The sequence below is a fragment of the Tetranychus urticae genome, chromosome 1, assembly GCF_039701765.1.
Source record: "Tetranychus urticae isolate SD_2017Ah chromosome 1, NJAU_TeUrti_SD_1.0, whole genome shotgun sequence".
Lineage (NCBI taxonomy): Eukaryota > Metazoa > Arthropoda > Arachnida > Trombidiformes > Tetranychidae > Tetranychus > Tetranychus urticae.
The window spans coordinates 798,738-810,318 of NC_142958.1; the positions used below are offsets into that span (position 1 = coordinate 798,738).

An 11,581-nucleotide genomic window follows, 5' to 3' on the forward strand; every position below is an offset into this window, starting at 1 on the left:
TCATCTGTTCACCTCATTGAACTAATTTTAAAAATCAAATCTATTACAAGGAAATGATCAAAACCAAACCTTATGATACTCAATCATCTTATTAAAGTTGAAATAATCATAATAATTAGTTAACATTTCAACTGAACCACTCATGCTAACACCATAATTATAGCCAGAAATAATACAAAACGCAAAACCAAACCTAAAAAGGTCAGTCCATCTTGCACCCGTTAACTACAACAAAGGTTCAATCTAGTTTGGTCAATTTCGCGGTGTAATAATAAGGCAAAAATAATTCAATGATTTTCATTAAACCACTAAACTAGATCCAACTTTTATTAATGCAATTTGACTCTTCAAGTGAATTATTAGCATCAAATCAGTTATAGCCATCAACTTGTCAATAGTCATTCAGGAAAACAGAGTTCACATTGAGTGGATCATATTCATGAGAATAGTTTGAAAGTACTAATAACGGAAAATTCATCAACCCATTGAAATTTTTTTCAATCAATTGAAACATTCGAAGCAAAAAGTTTGCCCTCACATCAGCTAATGATGTTTTTCGCGGAGGTGAACTTACCTCAGAAATAATCATTGGTGACGATCATCGCCATGGGTTCATATCTTTACTTTCATATTGATACCAATAGACAGTAAATGGCACTTCTTTCCATTTGCTATTCAGCAGACGAAGAATTATATTGTTGGTTAATAAGACGAATGACACACTAATCATTGCAATTGGTTCGGATAACCTCGGGCTTCCCTTGTCAGATCAGTAGACAGAAGAGTAAATGAAAGTATTAGGTTTTGGGTTCGAGTCTGGTTTGTTAGACAAATGGCACGAAGCTGCAGAATGATATTCAACTTGTCAATTGATGGATTGAAGGCGATAAAAAGCATTTAATCGAGTACAAGATTGATTTATAACGGCAATCAAATGAAAAAAATGACATTGATTTTAAATGATTGGCTGAACTGAATCGACTGATCTAAATTAATTTGTTAAATGAGTAAATTTTTGCAAAAATTTCGTGATTAAATGGAAAAGTTGAAAATAAATTCAACACTTGAATTATTCACAGCTTTTGAATATTTTGCTTGTACAATACTTTGATAGTTTACATGAAAGCTAATCACCATCATGATGTAAGACGTAAAGGTTATTACATTTTCAAGATGAACATGAATTGAGAGAAGAGCAAAGAAAATGATTGAAAAGGTTGATTGTTGATTAATTGAACATGATTTAGTGAAAGATGAAAGGGTTTGCACAATAATAAAGTCTATGGTTTGCAGCATAAAAAGTATATTATAAAGCAATATCAAGACTGAAAACTGGTTGAAAAAGATGAACCCAAAAAAGGATTCACTTGACTTTCAATTGAGATTTGGTTAACATTATAAGAATCACGATCTTATCGTAATCATTATCATATTACCAAACCTTGTTAACCATGCAAGTAAGTTAACTTTCCATTAAATATTGTTACCTTCAGTGAATAATCTGATCACAGGTAACTTCAGAGTCTCTTGTTTTGCACCGGATTTATGCTTCAATCAACCGTTCTTTGTTTTTCTGTTGTTAACTTGCTTCTCTTTATATTTTGATTGCCAAAAAGGTAAAGGGTTATCAACCTGACTCTTAATCAAACACATTTTCCAACTTAACCAATTTGGTTGATTGTAAAGTCCAATGGACTTGTACGCAATTAGCTAACAATACATGAGCTTTTTTTTTAATAAGGTTACTGTTTACCTGTTTTATGTTGTTGACGGGTTGATGCTTTAATAAAACATTTCAATTGTGTGTAAACAATTGAATTTTGTGAGTCAAAATTTCATCCTTTAAGTTCAATTTATAAGAAAATAATTAACATAATCAAACTGATCAACTTTACTAAATCTTATGTGTTCAAAGAAGGATGAAAAATGTTACATTTTCTGGTTTCCAAGTCTGGTTAGTCCAGGTTTTAGGTTTTGTATCAAAAAGTGAATTATCTATCATCAGTAGATGTCTTTTCATAGACATGCAATCAGTTTCACTCCATGTTAATATTGTTTCTGTTCATGTTCAACATCTCCACCTATTCATCATGTATAACATGGCATTTCATTGGGTGTGTTCATTCAATGTTTCAATATATTCATAGTTTTCTTTCTAATCCATTAGCAAAATCAACTTTCAAGAGACAAAAAATGCAACATTAATTCATCTTGGATTCATGGCATCAATCTGGTTTGTAATAACAATAAAGAGGCAAAATTTTCTTAGATTTGATCACCAATTATCAATAGATTTACTTCAACCATTTAATTTAAATAATCAATAAAAGTTCGTAAATATTGTGTTTCTGGTTTCATCGAGTTCGTATTGTAATCAAGATCCAAAACTCTTGGATTGATTTTAGTCTGATATTGATTTGTGTCTAGATATTTGCATTGCACCTGAATGGTTTGGTTCGAAACAAGAATCAGGATTATGGACAAAACCTAAAGATTTGTTAAACAGATGAACATTTCCATATTATTTCGGGTTACCGCCTTTGCTTTCGGCATTTGCCCACAGGAGATCTGCGAAACACCAAAGTTGCCAATTGGATCTGAGGCTTAGTTAGAGATTTATCCTTTGGAATCGACAACACATGTTCAACTAATGTTCAATCGGTTAGCGTTAAAGCCAGTTCAGATTAGCAAGAAAATGTTTAACGAAGCACAAGATTCACTTAGACAATGAATCGTCCCTCATGTGTTTCAGTTTCATTGTTTTTTCAAAAACGAAGGATCAGTTTTAGCATTGAGCAAAATTCATTTTCCAATGAGTATTCGGCTAAATTGAGCCGACAGTGAGCAAGTCTTTTCATTGACTGAGCAAGGCTTTGCTTTGCTGAAATGAAACACTGGCTTGTATTGGATCAATTTTTGGGTTCAATAATAAAAACCTAAAATTAGTTTCCATAACAACTGAATGGGAAACAAAACATTGACTGAATCAGTCGATAAATGAATCTGCATGAATCTTGGCCATCATCTTTAATCAATTTGCGTAACACTTGATTCAAGTTAAAAAATTGCTTAAATTATTGGTTAATGAATTAAATATGATTTTAATTGTGGTTCAATCAGATTATTTAACAAACTTGTTGCCCTTGGATTGAACATACTAACTGCAGTCCAATGTTAAGGGATGATCAGTTGATTGATGAGCCTATCAAACAACTAAGGTGTGTTTAATAATTATGATCAAGTTGATTAAATAAATGGGCAAAATGAAAAAGATTGACCTTTTATTGGAAACAATTAGTAAAGCAGAAAGAAGATTTTAAATTGTAAATTGTTACATTCACAATAAATATTTAAACAAACACTATTAAACTTTGTAACGGCAAATTATAATCATTAATGTTGCTATAAAACCACAAGAAATTAATTCAATCATGAAATTATTGAAATCCACTGAAAATGTATCGTATGAATGAATTTAAATAAAGCACTTTTACATGACATTATGCATATTGATACAAAAATGGAACCAGAAAATTTTGTTATTACGAGTTTAACCATTGCAAATCATTCCATAGTTTATTTACTCAACTAATCATAAAATAATTAACTAAAGTATAATTTATTTACAGCTATTAATATGACAAGAAGTAAAAAAGTTAACTTTCACTTGGAAACATTCTGGTAAAACAACATGAAAACAACCCATGATATTAACCAACATTAAACCTTGAAATGATCAGATTGAATTGCTTCAAGTAATATCAGAATTGATGATGATTATGATGATGATGAGGCAAAAGAGAAGAAAAAATGGAATAAAAACTAGTTTTTTGGCTGTGAAACATTTTCGCGTATCAATCATGTTCACCTGATCATGATTTTGTGTTTCAATTTAACCTTTCATCAGAGTCAAATGAAACAAACAATCAGGTAAACTAGGAGTTATAACCATTAATCAATGTATAATAACGTGATTACATAAACGCTCAATCTGTTTATTTACATTTTGGACCATAAAGAACAAAATGATTTTTGATCTTATCGATACAATCGTTTTCTATTGCTTCGTCTTCCATACTAAAGAAGTGACTTTGAAAATGCAGATGCAAATCAATTCAAATTAGGAAAGGCTAGACTTAATTTAACTAGTTTGATATGAAACAGCCTCAATGTGCATTTTATAATTTCAGTTAAAGGAATATACGAAGAAACTTCGAGTTAAGAGTTGGACTGATCGAGCTATGAGATTGTACAAGCATCATTTGTGCATTTGTCCATTTTGTCATGAGTCCATTTGTGCAATTAAGAAACTGAAAATTCTTCTTTGCTAGTCAGAATTTATGTTTAAAGTTCGGTATCGGATCGCCTTTTGTACAGTTATGCAGGTATCTAACAAACTTGTTAAACTGATGGACTCTTTAATGACCAACTAGAAAATGTACTTGTTTAGGGAAATAATTTTGAATAAAAGCTTTCGCTTCGAGTTATGGTAAGAGTTGCAAAACTGAAACTTGTTTTTCTGTAATAGCAATATTGTTAAACATCAACGATCATACACTTTTTCAACTTATTGGTCTTTGCACAACGATATCTCGAAAGCGAACCCCATTTTCACCATTTTATTTACGTTCAAGACTATGGTACAATATGGGTGACTAGTAGAGAGATCTGTCCCCATCCCAGGTACCAACATATAATAACATGTAATATCATGAAAATACAAGCCTTGTTAAGATGAAAAACCATTTACCTTTATAAATAAAACAATAATATGAAAACATAAGTGATACGACACTTTACTCGTATTATCTCTGATGATCTTATTTCGATTCATTATAGTCCATTCTATCTTGCTGGGCATAATATGGAAATTTTGTCGTAAGTCATTGCAATGCAAATGCAAATGTAAATGAAAAGTTATATTGAATTGTGAAAGAAAAATTAGAACTGATCTACGAAATCGACTCGTTAAATTGCTACAGCATATTTTATGTGGCTTCATTAGTATTTTTCACTTATTATTTTATATCAAAATATTTACAGCCTGAATTGATGGCCTATTCTTTTAATTTTTTGTTGCAATAATATTAACAGTCAAAATTAAATTTCTATGTAAATTAAATTTATTCACTTTAATGATATGTTATTTAGCTTATTTTTCAATATTCGTAACTTTTGGCCAAAAAAGTTACTTCGTTTTTTTCACGAAACAGTGTAGATGAATTGAAGTTATGACATGGTTTGCGCAAAATAACATCGAATTCGTTGAAAAGAAGAAAAACTGTCCAAATTTGTCACAGACTTCCTATTGAGACGTTTATGACATTTTGCATGTGCCAATGTAGATTGCATAGTTGGCACTGGACCAGACCTGCAATACGATAACCTCAGTCTCCTTTTGTTTTTGAGATCAAAGAGTATTATGAATTCAACTGAACATTTAAAGTCTGTCATCTTCAATATAACAATCGCCTTTTATCAAGTAAGTTCAAAATAATATGTTGAGTTGAAATGATTAAAAGTTTATGTTTTATTAGGGGTATCAAAAAGTCCCGGGGTTTCGTATGTTTTTCAGATCATTCATGGTAACTATCTAAGTAAATCTCTTCATTCACATACTTAGGCTACTAATCTAGAAGGATAGCGATCTAGGTCAAACAGGTACCATTCAGGGGACTTCGAAGCAAAAAGCTACTTTTTGGCTCCCATTTTCTACTCTAAGGTTTTTTCTGTCTTTTCTGTTGGATTCATTTCGCATATAAAAAGCAGAAAATATAGCTGGAGAACAAGTCTAAGGAATAGGGTAGATTGGTAGCTATTTTATGACCTGAAATTTTATTTGTGCCATGTTTTCTGCGACATTGGGAAAAAACGATTCATCGACATTTTTAAACTTTGAAAAACTCATGTTGCTGAGAGCTTTTGCAAAGGCAAATCATTTCATTCATACTGATTGCGTGTTATCATTGGAAAGATTGTACATTGAGGTTGACGTTAGAGTTGAAATTGTTCGATTATATTCAATGACCTTGGAATAAAGGCCATTAATCCACGTACAGTCGATTTCATGGAAGTGGCCTGAATTCAACTATTCAAAATTCTATTTACTGCAGAATTTAAATTCTCTATGGAGCCAATTTATTGTTTAGGACCTAAGGCATCTGTTTACGTTCAAAAAATTCAGTTCAATTGTCATTTCTTCAGTCCATATCATTTTCTTTTTACCAAATTCACTCATTAAGCTGTATTGGACGGGTTTGATTATGATCTTTCCCGAACAAAAAATGAACAAAAATGAATCAAACTTAGATACTTTATATTACGTACCTAAGGTACCTAAGCTATGCATAGACGACATTAAGATCAATGGCTGACTCAAAAAACATACGAAACCCCGGGACTTTTTGATACCCCTAATATTTGATCTGCAAAGTTTACATTAAATACGCTCTATGAAGAGGTTGACGGTGAAATCAGATTTACTTCAAAGACATTGAAAGATCTCCCTGAGATGTACTCACGTTATACAAAGTCAAGGTATGTTGAATGATTTTGATTAAAGTAATTTGAACCAATCGCTTGATTGTTCTATGGGTTAATCAAATTTATAATGAAACAGAATAAAACTAAAGTTCGTCGAGGAAGGCCAGTGGGGTGTTTGGAAGGAAGGAGTTGGTTACACTGATGGTATGCTTGGTGCCCTCCAGAACAATGTAAGTGGAAATTAGTCTTCTCGAATCAAATGTTTACTATTGCTTTCATTACTAGGAAGCTAACAAGCCATTACTCCCCGTGTCATTGGACACAAAGGATCCACCGGGTGTCTTCACTGCTCCAATAGAGGAAAACACATATCACTTGGCCAGTGTAACGCAAAAGAGTATTCCTCTCTCATTTAATTTACTCAACAATTTAATTTCTATCGAGTTATTCTGTTGGCTGTTGTATTTTACTCTACTTTTTACAATCTTTTTCATTTCCAATTTTGTCTTTTCACCTAAACTGGTTCATACGAAAGGCAGATTATACGAGGTCTTCTTTGAAGCTATTCAAGCCATTCTTACAAGACAGATCTTTGGAACACCGAAAACATTCTTTTTATTGACTTTTGCTTGTCTATTAAATGCTCTGTTTGGTGCGATCAACAATGCATCTTTCAAAACCACTGCTATTGTTAGGTCAACCAAAGAACAAGTGCAAAGCTTATCGGATATCATAAAGATGAATAAAAGTCCATGGTTTTTCGATGGACTCTCCCAATATGAACTTTTCGAGGCTGGAGTTACACCTGAGTTTAAACAAGTATATGAATATGCAGTGAAAAAAGACTTGGCAACACCAAAAGCACTGGTTGAAAATGCTGTGAGTCTATTGAGTCGTGATTTATGCTTCAATGTGGTCACTTTAACAACATTAAGACCCACTGAATTCATTAAAATCTACCTTGAATATTACTGTTCCAGTGAATTGGGATCACCTCAAAGTGTTTTTGTCTCGAACCCTTACCACAGCACAGTTAAGATGAGTTTATTCAATCCATGCACTGATGGCGACGTAGCTGAAGAGATGATAAGACGGGATAAAGCTTTGTGCGTATCCACATAATCCAGATTGAAAGCGATCAAACTCAAAATGAAATAATCCAGCGTCGAACTGAAAAAGTACAAGATAAATGTTAGGTTTAGGTTAGTCAGTGAGTTTTGCGCAAAAAAGTTAGCTCACAAATCAAGGATTTATTAAAATCAAGTTATTTTGATAATATGAGCTAAGTAATTATGAAAGATGTATCATTAAATTATTTGAGTTTTAGTCACAATCATAAGTTTCGTTTGGAAACTGTGAGTTATTTAGAAGGGCTTCGAAATGACCTGAATCTTAAGTATAAGAATTGCATTTTTCAAGAGACAATGCGCATTGACAGTATCCATTGACAGTCATTGACTTTTGATCGCTTTCAATTGCAATCACTTTGACGCTTTGTAATATTTGTTAATATCATTCGTTTTTATTACAGTTCTTCTATGCTTTTAGAAACAGGAATCAACCTTCATGGAGTCGAATTAATGAGAAAATTTTTGATTAAATCTACTGGCTCACTTTTGGGCTTAAAATCCGGTAGTCAAACAGACGATTCCGATCTTTATTCATTGTCTGCATCACCACTCAAACTTTCCAATTTTGAAGACTTATTTATACTGCAATTTTTCGCTGCAGTCGTAGCTTTATTTATTGAATTTGGGAACCAAATTTATCACCGTTGTATTAAAATAAATCAAATATATGTTGATAAGACACATTAGGACTCACTTGTCAGAAACAAGTAAAGTTTTAGTTCGTAACAGATTGGGTGATGAGGAATGAAAAGTTTCTGTAAGAGAACTTCATCGCCATCTGATTTCACTTTGATGTAATATTCATTCATGTATTTATTAGAATCAATAAATCCTTTTGTCAAAAGTAAATTGAATTATTCATTAGTGCGTTTCAATTATCCATTTAGCTTTACATAAAATTGATGTCCTTCACTATGAACTTTCTTTTGTCTGAACGAATTTGACGAATAGACCTTATGATAGTATTTATCCTAGCGAAAACGATCCTCATTCGCATCAATAGCTTTATAATTTAAGGTAAATGAATGTACGCGAAAACTTTTCTTTCGAGGCAGACTGTGCAAAGTAGTTGAGATCGGTCAAGTTACAGGTTTGCAGAGGCATAAAAACTGGTTCATTTTTGCGTTCATTTTTCTGATGTATAGAATTCGTGTTTAAAGTCCGGCAATCGATCGCCTTTTGTAAAGTTTCTCGTCTAACTCGTTTAACTGATGAAACTTTGATGGCCAACCAGAAAATGTAATACTTATCCAGGGAAATAAAACTTGTAATTCGTGATTAAAGCTCCACTTAAACTAACGAAAGGTAAGACTTAAAAAACTGAAATTTATTATATTTTCAGTGATATCAATGCAATTTATCGTCGGCTCTCTCGATGTGACCATTGGTCTTAAACTTTGAACAACAAATCTCGAGAGCTTTAGCATTAACAATTGCTATTCTTCCACCAGTTATGGTACAAAATGATTGATTAATAGAGAGATCTGTCCATATCCAAGGTACCAACAAATATCTTGTAACACACCATAAGTCTGGTGAAGATGAATAACCGTTTACCTTTATAAAAAACACTAAGATGACAACATGAATAATACAATGCTATACTTCGATTTATTATTGTCTATTCTGTGGTTTATTTCGCTACATATAATATAGTAAATGGTTAAAGCGTTTAATTGCAATAAAAATGCAAATGCTAATGAAAAATGCATTGAATATTGTAAGAAAATTGTCATTGATCTACTAAATCAATTCTTTAAATTGTAAAAGCATATTTTATGTAACAACATTAGTATTTTCATATTTATTTTTATTATTTTGTATCAAAATATTAACAGTCTAAATATCAATAAAGATGAACTTTTAATGTAATTTAAATTTATTTTAATTTAGTTTATTGAGATTTTTATTGCATAAATTAAGTTTATTTTCAATATTTGTGACTTTTGGTCATGGAAGTATTTGTTTTGTTTCACCGAAAAGAGTTGAGGAAATCAAGGTTATTGCATGGTTTATGGTCTATTTGTCTCAAAAATTCAATTCATGTTCATTCCCACCATTCCTCAGAAACATTTTATGTTAATAATTTCTTGCCAATTTACCAAATTAATACATGCATATGTCAATTTAGATTAAATAGTTATTACTGGATCTGAAATACGATAACCTAACCTAACCTCAAACCCCTTTTGTTGTTGAGTCAAAGAATATCATGAACTCAACTGAAGATTTAAAGTCTGTCATCTTCAATATAACAATGGTCTTTTTTCAAGTAAGTTTAAAATAATATCTCGAGTTCATGATTTGTCAAGTTCGTGTTTCACTTAATCTTCAAAAGTTTACATCAAATACTGTTCATTAAGTCGTTGATGGTGAAATTAGATTCATTGGTAAGCAATTTAAAGATCTCCCTGAGATGTACTCGCGTTATACAAAGTCAAGGTATGTTGAATGCTCGTGATCTAACTCATCTGAACCAATCATTCCATGTGTTAATCGAATTCAAACTGAGACAGAATAAAACTGCATTGGCTCGAAGAAGGCCAGTGGGGTGTTTGGAAGGAAGGAGTTGGTTACACTGATGGTATGCTTGGTGCCCTCCAGAACAATGTAAGAGAGAATTTGTTAGTCTTCTCGAACCAAATGTTTACTATTGCTTATATTAATAGGAAGCCAACACATTGTTTTTCCCTGTTTCATTGGACACAAAGGATCCACCGGGTGTCTTCACTACTGCATTAGAGGAAGATACTTATCACTTGGCCAGTGTAACTCAGAAGAATACTGTTTCTTCATTCAATTTACTCAATAATTTGATATCAATTGAATTATTCTGTTGGCTGTTATATTTCACCTTACTTTTCAAAATCTTTTCCATTTCCAATTTTATTCGTTTACCTAAACTGATTCATTTGAAATACAGATTATACAACGTCTTCTTTGAAGCTATTCAAGCCATTCTCACAGGACAAATCTTTGGTTCATCGAAAACATTCTTTCTATTGGCTTTTGCTTGTCTATTAACAGCTCTATTTGGTGCCATTATCAATGCATCTTTTAACACAAGTGCAATTGTTAAATCAAATAAGGAACAAGTGAAAAGCTTACAGGATATCATAAAGATGAATAAAAATCCATGGTTCTTCGATGGACTTTCCCAATATGAACTTTTCGAGGCTGGAGTTACATCTGAATTCAAAAAAGTATATCAATATGCAGTGAAAAAAGGATTAGAAACGACAAAAAAGCTCACTAGAAATACAGCGCTTCTATTGAGCCGTGATTGTTTGAATATTGTGACCTTAACAGGAATAAGAGCTACTGAATGCTTGGAAATCTATCTTGAACATCTCTGTTCCATTAAGTTAGGATCACCTCAAAGTGTTTTTGTCTCGGATCCTTATCACAGAACAATTAAGATGAGTTTATTTAATCCATGCACTGATGGCGTCGTAGCTGAAGAGATGATAAGACGGGATAAAGCTTTGTGAGTATTTACAATAAATTAACATTGAAAGCGGTCAAACTCAAAATGAAATAATCCAGCATTAATCTAAAGAAGTACGATATAATTCACTCATTTTGAAATATCCTAATCACACAAAAGTACCCATGTCTCGATTTTGATCTTTCAATTGTGATCGCTTTTACACTTTATATTAGATGTTAATATCATTCGTTTGATTACAGTTACTCTGTGCTTCTAGAAACTGGAATCAACCTCCAGCGAAATACGCTAATGAGAGATTATATTATTAAATCCATTCTCTCGCATTTTGGCTTGAAAACCAGGAAGCAAACAGACAATTCCGATCTTTATTCATTGTCTGCATCACCACTCAAACTCTCCAATTTTAAAGACTTATTTATACTTCAATTTTTCGCTGCAGTAATTGCTGCATTTATTGTATTCGGTTCTCTAACTCACCAGCGCTATGTAAAATTAAATTTAAATTGAATTAAAACAA

General features: G+C 32.1%; 1 protein-coding gene across 1 annotated transcript; it reads left to right on the top strand.

Annotated features, from left to right (window-relative positions):
• The first annotated feature begins 6,284 nt into the window (after nt 1-6,284).
• Nucleotides 6,285-8,300, top strand: LOC112539656 (uncharacterized). The gene is made up of 5 exons (XM_089266136.1): nt 6,285-6,332; nt 6,434-6,537; nt 6,620-6,713; nt 6,769-7,589; nt 8,015-8,300. The coding sequence occupies exons 1-5, from the start codon at nt 6,285-6,287 to the stop codon at nt 8,298-8,300; spliced, it is 1,353 nt and encodes a 450-aa protein (XP_089122262.1).
• Nucleotides 8,301-11,581: the final 3,281 nt, after the last annotated feature.